This window comes from Carassius auratus, chromosome 46 (genome assembly GCF_003368295.1).
Source record: "Carassius auratus strain Wakin chromosome 46, ASM336829v1, whole genome shotgun sequence".
NCBI classification, from domain to species: domain Eukaryota; kingdom Metazoa; phylum Chordata; class Actinopteri; order Cypriniformes; family Cyprinidae; genus Carassius; species Carassius auratus.
In genome coordinates this window covers 5620333-5640189 of record NC_039288.1, presented here as the reverse complement: position 1 = coordinate 5640189, position 19857 = coordinate 5620333, and the positions used below count along the sequence as shown (strand labels likewise).

Sequence of the window (19857 nt, the reverse complement as noted above, 5' to 3'; positions counted from 1 at the left end):
TAACTTTTTATGCAATTATGCCACACATTTTATGCAATTATGCACCATGTCACATCTCAGATGACCTCAAACTGATTTTTTGAGCATGACAAAAGAGTGGCTTCCACAGTCACCACATCTCAGGAGCACTATTGGGATGTGGTGGAACGGGAGATTTGCATCATTGATGTGCAGCTGAAAAATCTGCAGCAACTGTCTGATGCCATCATGTCAATATGGACCAAAATGACGAATGTATCTAGCCCCTAGTTGGATCTATGCCACAATGAATTAAGGCAGATCTGAAGGCAAAAAGGGGTCCAACCCGGTGCCTAATAAAGTGGCCGGTGTGTGCAGTTGAAAAATACAGTTCATCGAACATCTTGACCTTTTATGATGTGTGACACATAACAGAGCCCACCATTAAAAAGCTTATATTAAACAGTAAAACATTTATAAAACACATATTATTGGCATTGAAAACATAGGACATATTAAATACATTTGTCCTGTGGGCATAGTTCAGCCTTTCAGCTTCAAACTGCCTTGATTATGCAGCTGTTTTATTGTGTGCTCTTGTTCATCCAACAGTCATATCAAAATATGGTATTCACAAAAATGATGTTATTTACATTAATAATTCACAAAATAATGAAATAACATATTAATGTTATAATTTTACAAGGGTTTTGAAATAGATTAAAAATAATAATTATCAAACAAACATGATTTGACTCCAAATAGTTATTAAAATATACAGTAGTCCTATATATAGGCTGTCAATATTAATGTCCATTATACCTTTCTAACTGGTTGATGCAATCCAGCTGGACTTGGTGTGGAGCAGCTGTCGAGTGAAGAACAACAGGATGTCGAAGGACCAGTTGGACTCAGTGGTGAGCCACGCGGAGGGCTTGCTCTCATTGGCCGTTCAGCTGCATGCACAGTGTCAGGAGGAGAGCACGCAGATGGATGCTCTAGCCGTGCAGCTGAGAGAGGAGAGCCAGAGTCTTCTTAGCCAAAGCGACGTGCTTCAACGGGACATGGCTGAGATGTGCAAAGCACTGGAAACTCTGATAGACACTAAGGTGGCCTTTGAAGCCAAAGAGAGACAGGCTCGCAAACTAAGCAAGCAGCTCTGAAACACAGTGGAGAGCTTACCACTTAAATTCAATGAAATTTGCATTGACAGAAAAAAAATAGCGGTCTCCTAGTTCACATCATCAAATTTGATGTGAAATGTATTTTCTTTTTATTAATTAAAATCTAATCCTGAAACAACAACAAGCACTCAACCAATAGTGTGAGTTTGGGGCGGGACTATCTGTTTGCTCATCCAATGGCTGATGGGGAAGTGTTTGGCAAACCTTTTTGAAAACCATCCTGATTTCTTCTGGTACTGGGGCAGAATTTCCACACTTCAGCTTTAAATGTTAGATTCGTACCATCAGTTATTGGCGTAGTTTTCTTTTAATCCTCTAAACAATCCACAGCACACATTTGTAAAGATAAGATAAGAGTGTATATAAGCCATTATGAATTTATCCTGGTGTATATGTCCAAACACATGGTCTAAGACATGATTATTGTCTCTCTGGACATATTTTAAAACAGTGTATATTATTGTAGCTATCATACATCAAAAAAACTGTTTATGTGAATAATTAAAAACTTAATTACTTAAAACTTATTACTATTAGGTATTTCATAACTGCTTGTGGTCCCATCTGAGTGTATACACTAAAAACTACATGATAAGCTCATGTTATAGGAATAGAACAGCTTATTTATCTCTGTCGGGATGGGCGATGGAGAAAGGGCTCCGTCTCAGCACGGCTAAATTCATCATCACCCCAAACCTTCAACCTTGAGCTCTGGCGTCTCTGCATGACCACCACAGCCGTTATTAACACCCAGAAGAAGAAGCTTACCCACATAGATCTCTACAGAAGGAAGAAACAGAAGGGGTGGGTGCTCAAGAAACAGAACATATTCAATTCTACTGTATTTATCAATACAAAGAAATACTGATTTGGTGTGCATAAAGAAACACTAAGAGCACTAAGAGCTTTAAGCACACATACTGACACCAGCTGGTGTGGAGACAGCATCGTGCAAAAGCTTTCAGTTGCAGGGCCATCGCAGAAACACTCTATTCCATTTATTATATTATGTGTTAATGTGGGTTAGCGAGGCTCATGTGTTTTTAAGATAGCAACCACTGTGAGAGGTTGATGGTCTTATGAAGAATAACCAAACCAAAGTACTGACCTCAGTACTGTACAGTCCTGTGTAGAACTGATTTCCGGTGTATGGATGGGCCCAAGTTTTATTCTCTGCATCTTCACAACTAAAACAAAAACATTTCCAGCAGTGCATTTTTAACTTTGTATGGAGCCCCTAAACGGATATGGTAATGGAGAAAAAATGAGGATAAATTATATTTCAAAACAAAACTTTTGTGATGGAAAAACTATTTCAAAGCAGTTTTATGGGGGAACAAAATACTATTGTATGAGGATGTAAAAGTAGTACTAAAAAGCATAAAAGTACTGAAATATAATTTTTTTTCGAAATGTCTTGTAGGGGCTCTACTTTTTTAACCACAGCAACTGGGAACTATGAGACGCATTGTTGGCTCTGTAATCTCACATCTTCTATAACTCTGTAGAGAATATGGTTCTTAAGTGCACCAAATTCACAGATGCAGAATGCCATACACAATAGAAAGCAGATGAAATCACCTTGTAATAGAGGGAGTGTTGTGAAGGACAGAGAAACAAAGGCTGTCTCGACCGATCTTGAGAATACATCCTGATACCATGAGAACAAACAGAAGAAGACCACAGACTCCCAGAGAAGTGTTGAGAGAAACAGTCCCCCTGCATATACATGCCGGACAAAAACAAAAAATGTTCATTTGACTGTTAAGTTCCATCTGCATGAATAAAAGAAAGTGGAATGTGAAACATCTAAAAGAAATATGGAAATATACATTCACCTTCTCACATCCTCATCTACACAGCTGGCATAGATCCAGTATAGAATAAGGGAAAAGCAGTAAATAGCCATGCACACAGAAATGGCAGACACGAAATAGCAGACTGAAGGAGAACTGGAGCCTTCCACGGTCAGAGCCTGGCCAGATGCATTATAATGAACACTTCCATAGAGGATGCACCGTCCATCAAAGTGGCCCTAAGAAGACAATCACCAAAAATCATCCAGATTTACATATGGTAAATATAAGGAGAAACAACAGCAAGAGACATCTGGGATCATTTTCTTACTTAAGATTTGTATTTCTCTGTGACATGCAGAGATATAAGGAAAGTGCTGCTAAGTGCTATTGTCTATGTATCATATGACTCTAATAAGCCATAATATGGTGCGAGAGGCCGGCTGATCACATGCTGATTACATTTTAGACCTCAAGAGGGGTCTGACCTGGGATAAGCAACATAACATTTCATTTTTTTATTGCACTTTTTTTCTTTTCTACACATATTTAAAAATAATCATGAATAAAAACAGATTTAGCCTATCATTGAAAATGACTTGAAAACCAATTAATTTCCCCCAAGAAGTAAGAAATAAGCTGACCACTTCAATAAACATACTAACATGTTGTATGATCATACATTAATTTACATGTTAATATCAAACTGAATGGTTTCTAACAAAAATAATGCCTCAAATGCCCCATAAATATGCACACACAATTTTGTTACAATCATCTTGATACTTAAAACTCTGAACTAAGTTCATAGAGAAACATTTCTCTAGAGGCATTATTTTGCTTTTAGTTTTCTTAACAATAAATCATTTTACCATTTCACTGCTCACAAAATAGCTATGATCAGACATTGTAGAGATGGTTAGTTAGTGTTACCTGAGTGAGTGTCATCCAGGCAGCAGCTATCACCCCGCAGATGAAACACCCAGCGTAAAGGACAAGCTCCAGAACTAGCAGCCATGGCAGTCCCATCATGAACATGCTCTCACGGCTTGTCCTGTCCTCATGACAATGTTGCTTTTCAGAAAATGTTTAGACAATTGGCTAGAGAATTTCACAGCATTGCTCTTAGGTATAATAAAAGACTGCATTCAGATCAAGCCAGAAAAACATTTCAGCCAGACTGAAACATATGCATTGCATCTTTTTCTAAATATCAGATATATCAATATCTGCTTATGACGGGCCAGTTGTCGATATTATATGAAAGCATTAAACAGGCATTAAGATCTGATCTCAAATAATTTCAACACTTCCATAGATAAAAAGATTCCCAAATAGAATTATATAATAACAAAACACAGTTCATTTTTAAAAACTAATACTTTAACGGCAAGTGCTCTGAGTGAGGTCCTTAAGCATAAATGTGAATTAGCTGCATCTCCATGTGTGTGACCATCTTTACACTAATGATAGTAACAGAAGATTTGCTGTTTATTAGAGTCATATTAAAGTTACTTAATAGCTGAAAAGTGGGCTGTGACAACAACTATAGCAGTGAAAACAACTCACAGTGCTCCAGACTTAAAGGGATAGTTAAAAACTATCATCTTTTACTCACCTTCAAGTTGTCCCAAATATGTATGAATTTCATTCTTTGGAAAACAAAATAAGATATTTTGAAGACCTGGATGTGGATAACCAAAATGTTTGGTCCCTAGTGACTTCTTCTCCATACATGTAAATGGGGACTCTTTAGTTATATATTTTTTTTTGTGTTCAGCATAAGAAAGTGATTCATACAGGTTTGGAACAGCTTGAGAGTGAGTAAACAGAACATTTATTTTTTTGGGTGAACTATCCCTTTAATTCTTCATTCTCCAAACCAATAATGGCGATAAATACCAGTGTTGCCTATTTTGAGGATTTTGTCAAATTTATTTACTTTCTCATTGTAGCTGTGACTTTTATTTTATTTTATTTATTTTTTTGGTGAAAAGGAGCTATTTTAGCTATATTTAAATAAAGCTAGCGATTCTTTGGAGATTTTTTATATTTTACTTGGTCACACCCTGCTGTAGGCCGTGACCGCTCACGTTTGCTCTCAATCATGCCAATGAGTCTGGACAGTGAACACACCAGTACTCCACGCCTGCCATGATGCACACCACAATTTCATTTATATCAGGACACCAACTACTCAGTGCATGAACATCTTATTTTAACCAAGGACACAAAAGTTATACCCCAATTTATGCCAAGTCATGTCAACCAGACACTGAGAGACACAGTGCATCGCCGTGCCTTGTGTGCTGGGATGCAGTATTTTGCACTTACTTTGTAATAGAGTGTGTTGACTGAAATACGTTTGTATGATCAAAGTTTTTGTTTTAGGAGAATCATAATATCTATTATCTGTTGTATTTGAGCAGGACAGGGATGCATTTTGGTGACACAAAAAACTAATTCCCAACATTACATGTCTTTTATGTCTTTCCATCATTTCGATCATGTTAAGCATTTCCTAATTTTGTAAAATACATACATGAAAAACCCAAATGTCATATTTTACTGAAAATTGTGTGGAAGTGTTTTTAAGACCCTAAACTGACCATTTGTTGTAAGCAGTTTTGTTGAAGATAAATAATATTTTGTTTCGGCAGTTGATGGGATGTTTATTCCTGGTGGAAACATGATGATGGGAACCAGTGCTGCTGATGGGAGAGATGGGGAATCACCAACACCACCTGTGACACTCCAGCCATTCAAGATTGACAAATATCCTGTCACCAACTCTGACTTTAGGTACTCGGAAACCTAAACCTACTGTCATCCTAATGATTGTGTATCTTCTTACTTGCCTGATACAGCTGCTTCTGTTTATTCCAGGGAATTTGTCAGACAACAGAAGCTGAAAAGTTCGGTTGGAGATTTGTGTTCCAGGATTTTGTGTCAGATGAACTGAAAAATAAGATCACTCAGATAATTGAGGTATGAACCCAAAGCAGGAGCATAAAGAAACAAAATCTACTGGGCATCTGGCCTAAATTGAAGGTCTATTTCTAGTGTCTTGTTTCAGCAGCCATTACTCCAGTCTTCTGTGTCACATGATCCTTCAGAAATCTGATTTGGTGCTCAAGAAGCATTTCTAATTATTATCAATGTGATACTTTTTTTCAGGATTATGTGATGAATAGGAAGTTCAAAACATCAGCATTTATTGGAAATAAAAATATTTTGCAGCATTATAAGTTTCTTTACTATAACTCTTGATTGGTTTAATGCTTTCTTACTGAATAAAATTAATTAATTTCTTACTGATTTTAAACTTTTGAGCAGCAGTGTAACTCTCTTAATATTGTTCTAAACTTGGAGTTTAGAATAATATCCCACTTTGTTCCAGGACTATATGACATTCTGGGTAATGTGTGAGAGTGGACCTCCTCACGGTTTCCTGGTGCTCAGATCATGTACATCCTGCGCCAAGCATCCTGGATTGACACAGCCGATGGCTCAGCCAATCACAGAGCTCGTGTCACCACTAGGTCAGTCATACTCCATCCTGTTACAATCATATTATTCAAAGTCATCTTGTTTTAGGCTATTATTTATTATATAGCTGCTTTTTGTAACATTGCCATTTGACCCCAAATTGGTCAGTCATTTCTGAAGCTGTTGTCCAAAGCAGCTTATGAGAATATGATAAATAAAAATGTGTGTTTTTATATTCTGTCATGCAGGACGTCAGTGTTACATCTGCCTTTTTACACAAAATACTGTGAAATGAGTTTGTTTTAGCCTATCTTTATGGTCATTAAAGTTATTTAGTTACACATTTAAAAAAATTGCATCATATATTCAAAACTGAATAAAAATTTATTGGATAATATTGGATTAAATAATAGTACACATATTAAATAGTTCAGGTCTCAGTTGTAGTTTTTTTAATTGAAAAGGAAATAAAAGCCCCCTGAAAAAAATGTACTTATCATTTCCTTGTCACTATGTAAATAAGGAGGGAAATATACTGTCGTAGTAGTAGTAGAGGTGTATTTTTGGACCGTTATCAACATGTTCTTGAGGTAAATTGTGGTATCTGCTAGTAAATGGAGGTGATGTAGCCTCACCAAGTCCTGGGTAGCGCATCCATCTCCTCAGCTGCAATAGAGAGCAGAATGACTTTTGGAGTGTTCTCAAATAAAGCTGCTCTGTTCTGAGTTTGCCCTTTCTTCACCCAGTGGCCATAGATCCTAAAGGCACATGCGTCGATCATCTTGCGTAGAGGTTTGATGGCATACGGGTCGCTGCGGATCACTTCCTTGGTGACAGGTTTGGCACGACGATAGTTGCAGTAGATACGCATGGCAGCAAGAACGGTCATAGCAATAACCTGCAGGATGACAATGGTGTATGGTGAAACTCAAAGGCTTGAAATCTAGGACTTCTTAACAATGTCGTCTCTAGAACATCTGCTCTTTACCTTGAATTTCCTGTAAGGGCTGAAATCACGAACTTCTGTAACCACATACTGCTGGAAGAATGGGTGATTGAGAGCTTCTGTGGCTGTATAACGACTTTGCGGGTCCACAACTAATAACCTGGAAATCTACTAGGAAGAAAACAAGGTGACTTTGGAAAGGCATTTTCATAACTACTTTTAAAACTGGTTCAAGACGAACTCGGCAAGACAAACAGGACCTCAACCAACACGCACCAAGTCTTTGACAGTGTCCGAGCGGTCATCCCACTCCGGAGAGCTGAATTCATATTGTCCTGCAAGAATCATTCGAAGCATTAGCATTTGTTTCCTGTGCCAGAAAGGTGGCGATCCAGCCAGAAGAGTGTAGAAGATCACTCCTGCGCTCCACCTGCAGACAGAAGGTTATATAACATCACATTTATATACTAAACATTCTAGTTTGCCATAATCATTTCATATTCTTCTGGTTCACTTTCACTGCCAGGAAGTTTATTTGGTTGGTTTATTTGACTGTTAATGCAATATATTTTCTAAACCATGTTAATTTGCAGTAGTATGAGTTGTGGGGCTGCTGTATGCTTATTTAAATAATAAGAGTGATGGTGATGCATACCAGTTTTGATGTTGTTAACTAAAATTATAAAATGAATAGTTAAAAAAATCTGTTTTTAACTTAAAACCGTTGCTTCTAATTTAAATACAAGTCAGATACAGTTCTAAATAAACAAGTCAGAGGATTTTGATGTGAGAAGACAATGAAGAATGGACTTTTAAACTGGAGAAAATGTTATTACGAACAATGGGCTCATATTTTGGCAAGCAAGGTCTGTTTAAATCTAAAACACCTTAATGATTTATTGTGTTTTAAAAAACATGCAGGTTTTTGCTGCACAAGATGTTAAATGATAAACTGGATTGATAATGATAATGCCGGCACCCATTCACTGCAGAGGATTCAATCAATGTTAAGTAAGTGATTTAATGCTATATTTCTCCAAATCTGTTCTGATTTTGCTCACCTACATCTTGGATGGCCTGAGAGTGAGTAAGCTTTAAGCAGATTCATTTTTGGGTTAACTTATCCTTGAAAAAGCATTTAGTTGATAAAGCTGAAATTAAAGAATTAAAAATTCTAAAAATAATTAAAAATAATTATTCAATGAAATATCAATTTTAGCAACAAACTGAAATAAAATAATTTAAAATTGCTATACTAAAAGCACTTCATTTGAAAATGAAACAAAAATCTATTAAATCTGTATAGAAGTATAAAAATTAAAATAAAATTGACATAAGCACATAAAATCACTACAACCCAAAATTGCAATAAAATGGGAAATATAACAATAAACTCTAATTAAAATATTAATACATTCTTAATATAAATAAAAGTAAAATAACACTGATGCATAGTTATTTTATGTGCTTACAGGTCAACAGCAGGTCCATAGCCAGCACTGTTGGGATCCATGGAGCACTCAATGATTTCTGGAGCCAAGTAACCTGGTGTCCCGCAAACCTCTAGGGGTGAAACAGAGGCAGTTTCTTCTAAACTACATCATCTGCAAGCATTACTTCCTAAAGCTTATATTTAAAGGTGTTCATGAGAACTCACCATTCAGTCTTTGTCCGGGCTCAATCTGGATTGAGAAGCCAAAGTCAGTGAGTTTGATATTCACATCATCATCTAACAGAATGTTCTCTGGTTTCAGGTCACGGTGGACTATACTGTGGGTGTGAAGATACTCAACCACCTCCAGAAGAGCTCGCATTATCTTTCTATCAAAGAGCAAGAAAAGAGACAGCAGACAGTCAAGATGTTACCTTAAATATTGATACAGCAGCAGCAATGAATGGGTTCGAATTGCTTTATAAATACATTTCACTGATTAACTTTATCCTTTAAATATGAGATCTATATGCGAAAAAACAAGTGAAAATAATGTACACTACCAAATGTTTGGCGTCATAATTCTTTTTTTCAAAGTTTTTAAAAGAAGTCTGTTAAAACTTTTTAAATGATAACATATGAGGGAATTCATAAAAGTAGAAAGAGCGCTGTATTTATGAGCATGGCAGTGTGCCATGACCAAACTTTAAACCCATCAACACTCAAAATGCCCTGTTGTTGTTGGCAACAACTTAAACGGTTTGATTATATAATCGCCTCCTCAGCATAGGGTTTGTTTCACGCAGTTTAAATATAATCAGGAGCATAAAAGATTCATATCAGCGTGTCATATTACCGTGTCTCTTTCTCACTTAGTGTGACTTTTTCTGTGAGGTAATCAAAGAGTTCGCCTCTCTTCATCCTGTTAAAAGAACATTCATCTTTAAACATGAACTAATACATTTTAAAAATTTAAAGATAAGCAATACCGTTAATCTGGTGATGTAAAATGGGCACATTACAGACGGACAATTTGTAATCACAGAAATTGTAAGTTTCAAAAGAAGGAATCTGGAGGGATTTTGTGCATATGTTTGTATTGAGAGTCAGGCTTGGGCAGACACTTGGCATCTTGGCAATGAGCCACATTGTGGGCTCTTAGAAAAGCCAGTGTCTTATCTGTCAACCAACCGCTAATTTCCACAGGGAATATCTAGAAATCTGAATAGAAAGCTAAATTACAAACAAAACAACGGTGAAAGTGAGCTACCAGGGGAAATGAGGATGAAATTATTATTTATTTTTTTCTGGGCTAAATGTGAGCGGTTTGCATGTGCAGCCACAATTAAATAGTTTTGAGGGTGTTTGTTAAACGTTTTCTCAAGTCTATGTGGCCACTAGCAATAGTGATGCACAGACATGAGGACCGTGTGCCATGAAAGGAAGAGAGAAGCCATACTTACAGATCAAATACCAAAAAGAAGAAGGCCTTTGATTCAAAACAATCCTTCAGTTGAACTATAAGAGAAAAAAAGACATCTCATTTGTTGTTGTTGTTGTTGCAGAAACACCATAGCATTATAAAAATTGCACAATTGTATATTTTGTAGTACATGTGCAGTATTGTGAAAGGGATCAAGACTAGCAGTGGAAGGTCATACTTATGTTTTTTTGTCCACACACTTTTCGAAGAATGTCGATCTCTTTCACAGTGGCCTGCTGGATTTCTTGTATCTCTTCAGATGTCATTTTGTCTGACGGTGTGATGTCTATGATCTTTACAGCACATTCCTGGCCAGTCCGTTTGTCCACACATCGGCGAACTACACTGCTCACACCTCTGGCAGAGAAGACATCGAGTCATTTTGATCATAGAATTTTATTTTTATTGTTTTTTATTTTATGTAGTCTGACTAAACTCTTAAGGATTTACTTTTTCCAGAGACAAACCTCATCAAGATATTTGACACTTACCGTCCTAATATCTCCTTTGGGTCATATTTGTCGTAAAATTCTTGACAAATATGTCAAGAATTCTCCTCTTTTGGAGAGGAGAATTCTTCCTCTTTTGTCATCCTTATCTTCCTCTTTTGTCATCCTTATCCAGTGATGTAGGCTACTTCAAATTCCTTTTCCTTTTAAAGTTGATCACATACACACAAACACAGGCAGTGTTACTGTCACATTTTCGTTTCTATTCATTTTCTGTATTTTATTATTACCGTTAAGTGCCACTAGGGGCGCTGTAGCTTAAGAGTGAGCTTCGTATGCAGAGAAGAGGTTAATACAGAAGAAGAAGCGATCTCTCTAGAGAAAGAAGCGATCTCTCAAGAGAAAGAAAGATGCATGACTAAAGTGTGGTCATTAAGCTAATAAGAGAAATAAGATAAACAAAAAGAAGAAGAAAAAGACTTAAACTAATTCCTCTCTCGGTACTCAGCCAACGAGGTATGTTTTGTATGTTGTATTTGTCAAAATAGTTTTATCTGTTAGATTTCTTTCTTTAAGTTAATTATTGTTTGTTCTGTGCTTTTAGTTTTCACGGTGTGTTTATGATCCTGACTAAGCTGGATTCAATAAATCCATCAGTATGAGAAAGCCACTTGTGTCTGTTTGGTACCTGGAGGAATTACAGTGAAAACTCGGTCTGATCTGCATGCGGGTGGAGGCGAGGCGGCATGATCAAAGGAGCAGCAGTCTTGCCACAGCGTGATCGGCACGTGAACAGAGCGGGGAGCGCGCACGGGACCAAAGCACACGATTTGAAGAGCAACACTTTAAGATAAGACCATAAGATGTGTGGACACTCATAAGTTAAGGGTTTGTCTAAACAAGGAAAACAAAACACAAGTTTATGGTTGATTAATCAAACTGTGAAAAGTGAAAGTAACGTTTTGCTATTCCTAGTTTTGTTTTATTAAGCCACAGTGTAAGTTCTAAAGCACCTAAGTTTAAGCATCAGTACTTTTGTTTTATTGGGCTATTTGTAAAATTCTGTATTTTATGTGAACAGTTTAAATGTGAATAACTCTTATTTGAATACGTTTTGGGTATATTTAAGTTGACAGTAATTTAAGTTACATTCATATTACTGCATTAAGATTCAGTGTTACATTTTTATTTTATTCTGCCTTTATATTTTAACTGCCTGCAGTACAGGGGTGACTTTTAGTTAACGTAAAGATTTTGCTGTTTAGTGACAAGTGACAAGACGTTAAAATGACTGATCCAAATACACCACTAAATAGTGCAGAACCCCAGATGCAGTCTGAAGAAACCCAATGTACTGATATTAGTGAGCAGCAAGAATCAGTACAACTTAGAAGAAGTCAGAGAGTGAAAACACTCACAGAAAAGGGAAGAGAAATGCAGGATGAGAGGATTAAAGGACTCCAGCAAAGATTTAACTACAACTATGAAAAGTGGAGAACACGTGCAAAAGCATCCAAGTTACCCCTCTCTCAAACAGAATCCTTGAATAAAGACATACTTGAAGATATTATTGGTGATGTTAGAGGTCTTTGTGCAGATGTCACAAAAGTTTATGAAGAGTTACGTAAGCTCACCCCACCGGATCAGGAGTCACGTCGCAGAGTAGATCTGTGTGTGGAGATCTCAGGTTTCCTCGTGAATAAAGCAACCAGCCGATTGGAAGGAAAAGAGGAACAAGATTGGCCAGAAGCAGGCTCCCTCTTTCAAACTGTAAGCAATAAGTCAAGCTCCTTCAACACCACTAAGAACTCAAATGAGCATTCACATAGATCCTCTATAAAACGTCAAGAAGCCGCAGCAGAAGCAGCAGCGAGTCAAGCTGTTCTCAAAATATTAGAAGAACAAGAAACGGAACAGCAAGAGATAGAAAGACTAGAAGCTGAAGTCAGGAAAAAAGCAGTAGAACAAGAAACATTGATTAGACAAAAGCGCTTAGAAAGAGAGACAGAAGAAATTAGATTAAGAATGCAGAGAGAAGCAGAAGAAGCAAAGTTTAAGGCTCAACAAGAAGCAGAGTATGCAGCTCTGCAGAGAACACTTGATGAAAAGAAAAGAAAAGTACTGCACCTGGAAAAGGTCAAAGATCTAAAGGCAGCACAAGCAAAGATGCAGGTTTATGACCAAATGAGTGCAGTAGAAGCGCAAAAGATTGATGTAACAAAGATTAACACAGAAATGAAAGACGCTGAACATGTAAGCTTCCCATCTCTGCTTAAACAAGTTATACCCCAAGCTGCAGCCACTCCTACAAGTGATGGTACATCAGATCTTGTTAAAGTGCTAGCAAGTGCACTAAGTACTAGCCGTATCCCTGTTCCTGAACCTACTGTGTTTTCTGGGGATTCCTTAAGTTACAGTGACTGGAAGCTGTCATTTAAAACGCTGATAGACCAAAAAAATATCCCAGACAAGGAGAAAATATTCTACCTTCGGAGATATGTGAGTGGACCGGCTAAGAGAGCGGTTGAAGGATACTTCCTGCTTGGAACCGAATCTGCATATGCTGCTGCCTGGAAGATTCTGGATGAAAGATATGGAAATCCATTCACAATCGCGAAAGCCTTTAGAGACAAACTGCATGCATGGCCCAAAATTACCTCAAGAGACAGTTTCGAACTAAGAGACTTTGCAGATTTCTTGCGCAGTTGTGAAGCGGCTACAGCTCACATCAAGTCATTAGAGATCTTGAATGACTGCAATGAGAACCAAAAGATACTTTCCAAACTTCCAGACTGGCTTGCTGCCAGTTGGAACCGCAAGGTTATTGAAATTGAAGAACAAACAAATCAGTTTCCCACTTTCAGCCAGTTTGTTGAGTTTCTATCGAGAGAAGCCAAGATAGCCTGTAATCCTGTTACATCTTTACAGTCACTTAAACAATGTGAGCCTAACAAATCAGACAAACCGAAGCTTACAAAACAGAAAGAAATTGGAGTTAAAACACTGATGACGACTTCACAAGAAAAGATACAACTGGTATGTGTATTCTGTAAGAAACCTAAGCACAGTTTACACAAATGCAGAAGTTTTCTGGAAAAGGCTGTGTCAGACAGAGTCAGCTTTATTAAGTCAGAAAGGCTATGTTTTGGTTGTCTCAAACCAGGCCATCATTCGAAGAGCTGTACCAACCGCAATATTTGTGAAAGGTGCAGTAAAGGGCATCCGACTTGTCTTCATGAAGATAGAGTTAAGGACAAAGGAGAACAAAGGCAACCAATAGCTAATCCAAATCCAAGCAACGAAAGGTCAAGTCAAAGCGACCGAGTTCAAGAACAAGTTACAGCCATGGCTACGACTAACCGAGTCGCAAGTCAAGAAAATAACACACAGACAGCTGCAATCATTCCTGTGTGGCTTTCATCTTCCACAAAACACAAAGAAGTTCTTGTGTATGCTTTACTGGATTCGCAAAGCGATACAACCTTTGTTCTCAGTGAAGTTGCAAAGTTACTAGAGACAAACCAAGAACCTGTTAAACTAGAACTGTCTACTATGTCTTCCCAGACTACAGTTGTTCAGTCCGACAGACTTCAAAATCTTCAAGTTCGTGGCCTTTACTCAAGCAAAATAATCACTTTACCTCCTACATACACACGAGAATTCATTCCAGCCAACAAAGCTCACATTCCAACTAATGAAACAGCTAAAGCTTGGCCACATCTGGAACACCTTCAATCAGAAATCGCACCTTTGCAAGATTGCGAGGTAGGATTGTTGATCGGATACAACTGCTCACAAGCTCTTCTGCCGAGAGAGATTGTGTCAGGCAAGGAAGGCGAGCCATACGCTCAGCGCACCGATCTTGGTTGGAGTATAGTTGGACAAACCAATCACTGCTTGAACTATGGAGATGCAATTGGAATTAGTCATCGCATTATTGTCAAGAAAGTCATCCCAGAGCTTAAGCCTTCTCTAAAGCTTCAGAACAAAGTCCACTATGTCAATAGGACAACAGTAAAGGACATCACCCCTTCGGACATTATCAAAGCACTTGAAGGAGACTTCTCTGAAAGAGCCATTGAGGGCAACCCTGTATCACAAGAAGATTTAAAGTTTCTCACAAAACTCAAAGAAAACATCACACAGAATGAGAGCGGCCACTATGAGATGCCACTACCATTTCGTGACAAAAGACCCACATTACCAGACAATAGAATATGTGCAATGCATCGCCTAAAGTGTCTTGAAAGAAGATTAAAGAAAGACAAATCATATTACAATGATTACACAAACTTCATGGATGACATCATCTCAAGAGGAGATGCTGAAAGAGTCCCTGACAAAGAGTTGAATAACACTCCTGCATGGTATATCCCACATCATGGGGTCTATCACCCACACAAACCCGGAAGAATCAGAGTAGTATTTGATGCCTCGGCCAAGTACCAGGATACTTCTCTCAATGACCACCTCTTAACCGGTCCTGACCTGACAAACACATTGGTTGGTGTTCTTTGTCGTTTCCGCAGAAGTTCTGTCGCATTCATGTGTGATATAGAGCGGATGTTTCACCAGTTCCATGTCACAAAAGAAGATCAGGATTACTTAAGGTTTCTTTGGTGGGAGAAGGGAGATTTGGAAGCATCACCATCAGTTTACCGTATGAAGGTCCATCTTTTTGGAGCAGCGTCTTCTCCAGGCTGTGCCAACTTTGGCCTAAAACACCTTGCTGCCCAAGGACAAGGTCAATTCAAAGAAAACACCATACACTTTATACAGAGAAACTTTTATGTTGATGACGGTTTGGCAAGCGTTCCTACTGAAAGGGAAGCCATTCAGCTCATCAAAGACTCAAGAGAGCTCTGTTCCAAAGGAAAGTTAAGACTCCACAAATTTGTGTGTAATAGTGAGAGAGTTATGTCCACTATTCCAGAAGAAGAGTGTGCCACAGTGAAAGACCTTGACCTGTCTTTAAGTTTACCACGCATTGAAAGAGCTCTTGGAGTTGAATGGTGCGTCACTTCAGACACATTCAAATTCAGAGTTCAAGTCAAGTTGAACCCCCTTACAAGAAGAGGTGTACTTTCTACTGTCGCCTCCATTTACGATCCCCTGGGGTTTATTGCACCGTTCGTCCTCTTGGGAAAGCAGATTCTTCAGCAAATGTGCAAGGATAAGGTTGGGTGGGACCACGAGCTTCCAGAGCACTTAAAACCCCCGTGGGAATCCTGGATTAAAGACCTTCCAAGTTTAGCTAACATGCAGATTCAAAGATGTTTCATTCCTACAGATTTCGGTCAGGTTAAAAGCTACGAGCTTCATCACTTCGCAGACGCCAGTGTCAATGGATATGGTGCTTGTACTTACCTGCGAGCCATTAACCAATCAGATCAAGTCCATTGTTGCTTGGTAATGGCCAAGTCAAGAGTCACACCTACTAGTGTCACAACTATCCCTCGACTCGAACTCTCAGCAGCAGTTGTTGCAGTTAGAGTCAGTGATCTACTCAGTACAGAACTTGAAATCCCATACATTGCTGAGTTTTTCTGGACAGACTCCACCGTTGTTCTCGGCTACATAAATAATGATGCCAAAAGGTTTCAAGTCTTCGTAGCGAATCGGATACAAAGGATCAAGTCAAGCACAAAGCCAGAACAATGGGCGTATGTCGCATCAGAGCAGAACCCTGCAGACTACGTTTCTCGAGGCTTAACCGCAGAACAACTGAAGTCCTCTGAATGGTTTGAGGGGCCAGCATTTCTCTGGGAGAAGAACATTCCTGATAGAGATGTTAAGGTGGGAGAGATCAGGGAAAATGATCCAGAACTTCGCAAAGCCTCTGTGTATACCATCAATGCAAAGGAAGAGCAAACTATTTTCAGCAGATTTGAGAAGTTTTCAGAATGGTCCAGATTGATAAGAGCATTTGCAATCTTGAGAAGAAAGGTCAAGGAACACAAGGGTGATATACAAAGGATCAAAGAAAGTACAACTTTGGAAGAAAGAAAAGAAACAGAACTGTTTGTCATCAAAATAGTTCAAGAGAAAGCTTTCGCAGAAGAGATAAAGAGTCTAAAATCAAAGAAAACAGTTTCCAAGACCACAAATCATAATCTGTACAAACTAAGTCCGTTTCTGGACGAAAAAGGAATCCTCAGAGTGGGTGGACGTTTGGGTCAAGCTGTACTACACCCGCATGTAAAACATCCTGCCATACTTCCCAAGGACAGTCATATTTCAACTTTGCTGATCAGACATTTTCACACGAAGGTTCAACATCAAGGTCGTGGAATGACTATGAATGAGTTGCGTGCAAATGGTTGGTGGATTCTTGGGAGCAGCCGTGCAGTTTCATCATACATCTTCAAATGTGTCAGATGTCGCAAATACAGAAGGAAAACGGAGCATCAAAGTATGGGAGATTTGCCAGTAGAACGAACTGAGTCTACCCCGCCTTTCACTTATGTTGGAATGGATTGCTTTGGACCAATATACGTCAAAGATGGACGAAAGGAGCTCAAGAGATATGGACTCATACTAACCTGTCTATGTTCACGAGCCATACATATTGAAGTAGTAGACGACCTGAGTACAGACGCATTTCTAAATGCTCTGCGAGCATTTATTGCAATAAGAGGAAATGTGCGTCAACTGAGATGTGATAGAGGAACCAATTTCATTGGGGCCCAGAGAGAACTCGCAGATCTCATGAAAGAAATGAATCAGGAGAAGGTAAAAGCGCTTGGATGTGAATTTCTCATGATTCCCCCTTCGGCAAGCCATATGGGTGGAATATGGGAAAGACAGATCAGGACCATCCGTAGTGTTCTTTCAGCCATCCTTGACCAGTCAGCAAAGAGACTCGACAGTACATCCTTGAGAACCTTGTTGTATGAGGTAATGGCGATTGTCAACAGTAGGCCACTTTCCATCGAGCATTTAAGTGATCCAACAGGTCCTGAGCCATTAACGCCCAATCACATTCTCACTATGAAGTCAACCATTGTTCAACCTCCTCCAGGAGAGTTTATGAAAGAAGATTTGTATCTTCAAAAAAGATGGAGAAGAGTACAATATTTAGCCAATGAGTTTTGGATTCGTTGGAGGAAAGAATATTTGCTCAACTTGCAACCAAGACAGAAGTGGAATGTACACAGAAGGAATCTGAAGATAAATGATGTAGTGCTTCTACAAGATGACATGGCACCACGTAATGAATGGAAGCTTGCCAAAGTCACTGATGTCTATCCAGGAACTGATAACAAAGTGAGAAAGGTTCGACTTTTGGTTAGTGAAAGGACATATGACAAGCACAGTAAACTTGTGACTAAGACAGTCTCATTAGAACGACCTATTCATAAGGTCATTGTTTTGCTAGAAGCAGAGTAAGGGTTTGTGTTTATTTTCATGTTCAGTTTGTCAGACTGAGTGTAAGTCATAGAAATCCCACAGTAAGAGTTGTGAGATTGGTGGGAGTGTTACTGTCACATTTTCGTTTCTATTCATTTTCTGTATTTTATTATTACCGTTAAGTGCCACTAGGGGCGCTGTAGCTTAAGAGTGAGCTTCGTATGCAGAGAAGAGGTTAATACAGAAGAAGAAGCGATCTCTCTAGAGAAAGAAGCGATCTCTCAAGAGAAAGAAAGATGCATGACTAAAGTGTGGTCATTAAGCTAATAAGAGAAATAAGATAAACAAAAAGAAGAAGAAAAAGACTTAAACTAATTCCTCTCTCGGTACTCAGCCAACGAGGTATGTTTTGTATGTTGTATTTGTCAAAATAGTTTTATCTGTTAGATTTCTTTCTTTAAGTTAATTATTGTTTGTTCTGTGCTTTTAGTTTTCACGGTGTGTTTATGATCCTGACTAAGCTGGATTCAATAAATCCATCAGTATGAGAAAGCCACTTGTGTCTGTTTGGTACCTGGAGGAATTACAGGCAGCCTTTAATTATCACTGGTCAGTGGGTTTTGGTTATATTAACTAAGAAAGGAAACAGCTCAGTCTACTATTTAACTAGCGGAGTTCACTCACCTTTATAGCGGCTCGTCCTTCAGTTTTTATGGAAGCTCATAGTTCATACTTCTGCTCATCCATAAAAGGTTTAGTTGCAACACCCTCAAGAACGAAAAGCCTTAGAACTTAATTGTTTCCCTGTCGTTTCTTTATATAACCTTAAAAGTGCACCAGTTTTTGGTCCAGAAGCGTTGGCTATAAATATGTCAGTTTCGTGAATGACTCGTTCTTTTGAGTCGGATCATTGCATCGGTCGAACTGGTTCTTAGTTCGTTCGCTAAATAGCCTATTAAATAGCTAAATAAAGACTAAATATCTCAGAGCGGTAAACTAGCTTTATTAATACTACTACTACTACTACTACTAATATTATTATTATTAATAATAATAATAATAATTGGACAAAAATTATAATCTCTATTGCAATCAACTGAACTAGAACACATTACATTTCAATCAATACGTTCATTATTAATGAACGTATTAATGAACGTATTAATGAACGTACTTAAATAATAATTGGCACTTATTAGGAATACAACGTAAAAGAATCACTGAATCGCTTCAGGGTCTATTCTAAAAGAACAATTCGCAGTAATGATTCGGAGCTCCCATCACTACTATAAATAAACGAGCTGTTATTTGAGTAAGGGTGAGGGCATAGCTAAACGGAACAGCGTGTACCCATGTGTTTACTTTAAGAATATCTGATCATGTTAACAGCATTTCATTTAGCCTTTATAACATGCATGCAATTTCTTTCTCTAGCTTCCACTTACTCTCTTAGGGAGATTTAATTAAGTGTTGTGTTCAAATCTTAACATATTCAAAGGGCGTTATCCTTATTTCACAGACGTGCCTGAACCTGTTTTTATACAGTCTATGGCCTGAACACATACACAGAGGTACAAAAGCGGTTGCAGGTAAATGTTCCTGGATCAGCATCTTCTGATGATCCTGGATCAACATTTTATTGTCCAAAAATATAGACTTAACCCAGTCTCTACCCCTAAACCTAAACCTACCCATTTTATTTATTCCTAAAATCAGAGGGATATGATAGCTGATAAACAAGTGTGTAGTACCTAACCCTGATTGTAAGCC

General features: G+C 38.2%; 3 protein-coding genes across 6 annotated transcripts; 1 reads left to right on the top strand and 2 right to left on the bottom strand.

Moving 5' to 3' along the window:
• Window positions 1–718: 718 nt before the first annotated feature.
• LOC113063961 (transmembrane protein 179B-like) lies at window positions 719–5717 on the bottom strand. Its single transcript, XM_026234431.1, has 5 exons — window positions 3872–5717; window positions 2981–3177; window positions 2724–2861; window positions 2251–2329; window positions 719–1922 (listed from the first exon to the last, which is right to left on the bottom strand). The coding sequence occupies exons 1-5, from the start codon at window positions 3974–3976 to the stop codon at window positions 1767–1769; spliced, it is 675 nt and encodes a 224-aa protein (XP_026090216.1). The 5' UTR covers window positions 3977–5717; the 3' UTR covers window positions 719–1766.
• Window positions 5718–6494: 777 nt separating this feature from the next.
• Window positions 6495–11463, bottom strand: LOC113063635 (phosphorylase b kinase gamma catalytic chain, skeletal muscle/heart isoform-like). The gene is made up of 10 exons (XM_026233980.1): window positions 11409–11463; window positions 10780–10819; window positions 10467–10645; window positions 10269–10323; window positions 9662–9727; window positions 9031–9194; window positions 8846–8936; window positions 7650–7803; window positions 7416–7541; window positions 6495–7325 (listed from the first exon to the last, which is right to left on the bottom strand). Exons 1-10 carry the CDS (start codon window positions 11461–11463, stop codon window positions 7059–7061), a joined length of 1197 nt encoding a protein of 398 aa, XP_026089765.1. The 3' UTR covers window positions 6495–7058.
• On the top strand, window positions 10962–19035 carry LOC113063956 (uncharacterized). Of its 4 annotated transcripts, none has more exons than XM_026234426.1 (4): window positions 10962–11253; window positions 11342–12735; window positions 12769–18489; window positions 18578–19035. In XM_026234426.1, exons 2-3 carry the CDS (start codon window positions 12025–12027, stop codon window positions 18124–18126), a joined length of 6069 nt encoding a protein of 2022 aa, XP_026090211.1. In that variant the 5' UTR covers window positions 10962–11253; window positions 11342–12024; the 3' UTR covers window positions 18127–18489; window positions 18578–19035. The 4 variants fall into 4 exon arrangements, with proteins under 4 accessions (XP_026090211.1, XP_026090212.1, XP_026090209.1 ...); XM_026234427.1 differs by having other exon boundaries at window positions 11342–12740; window positions 12774–18489; XM_026234424.1 differs by having other exon boundaries at window positions 11342–18489.
• The last annotated feature ends 822 nt before the right edge of the window (window positions 19036–19857 follow it).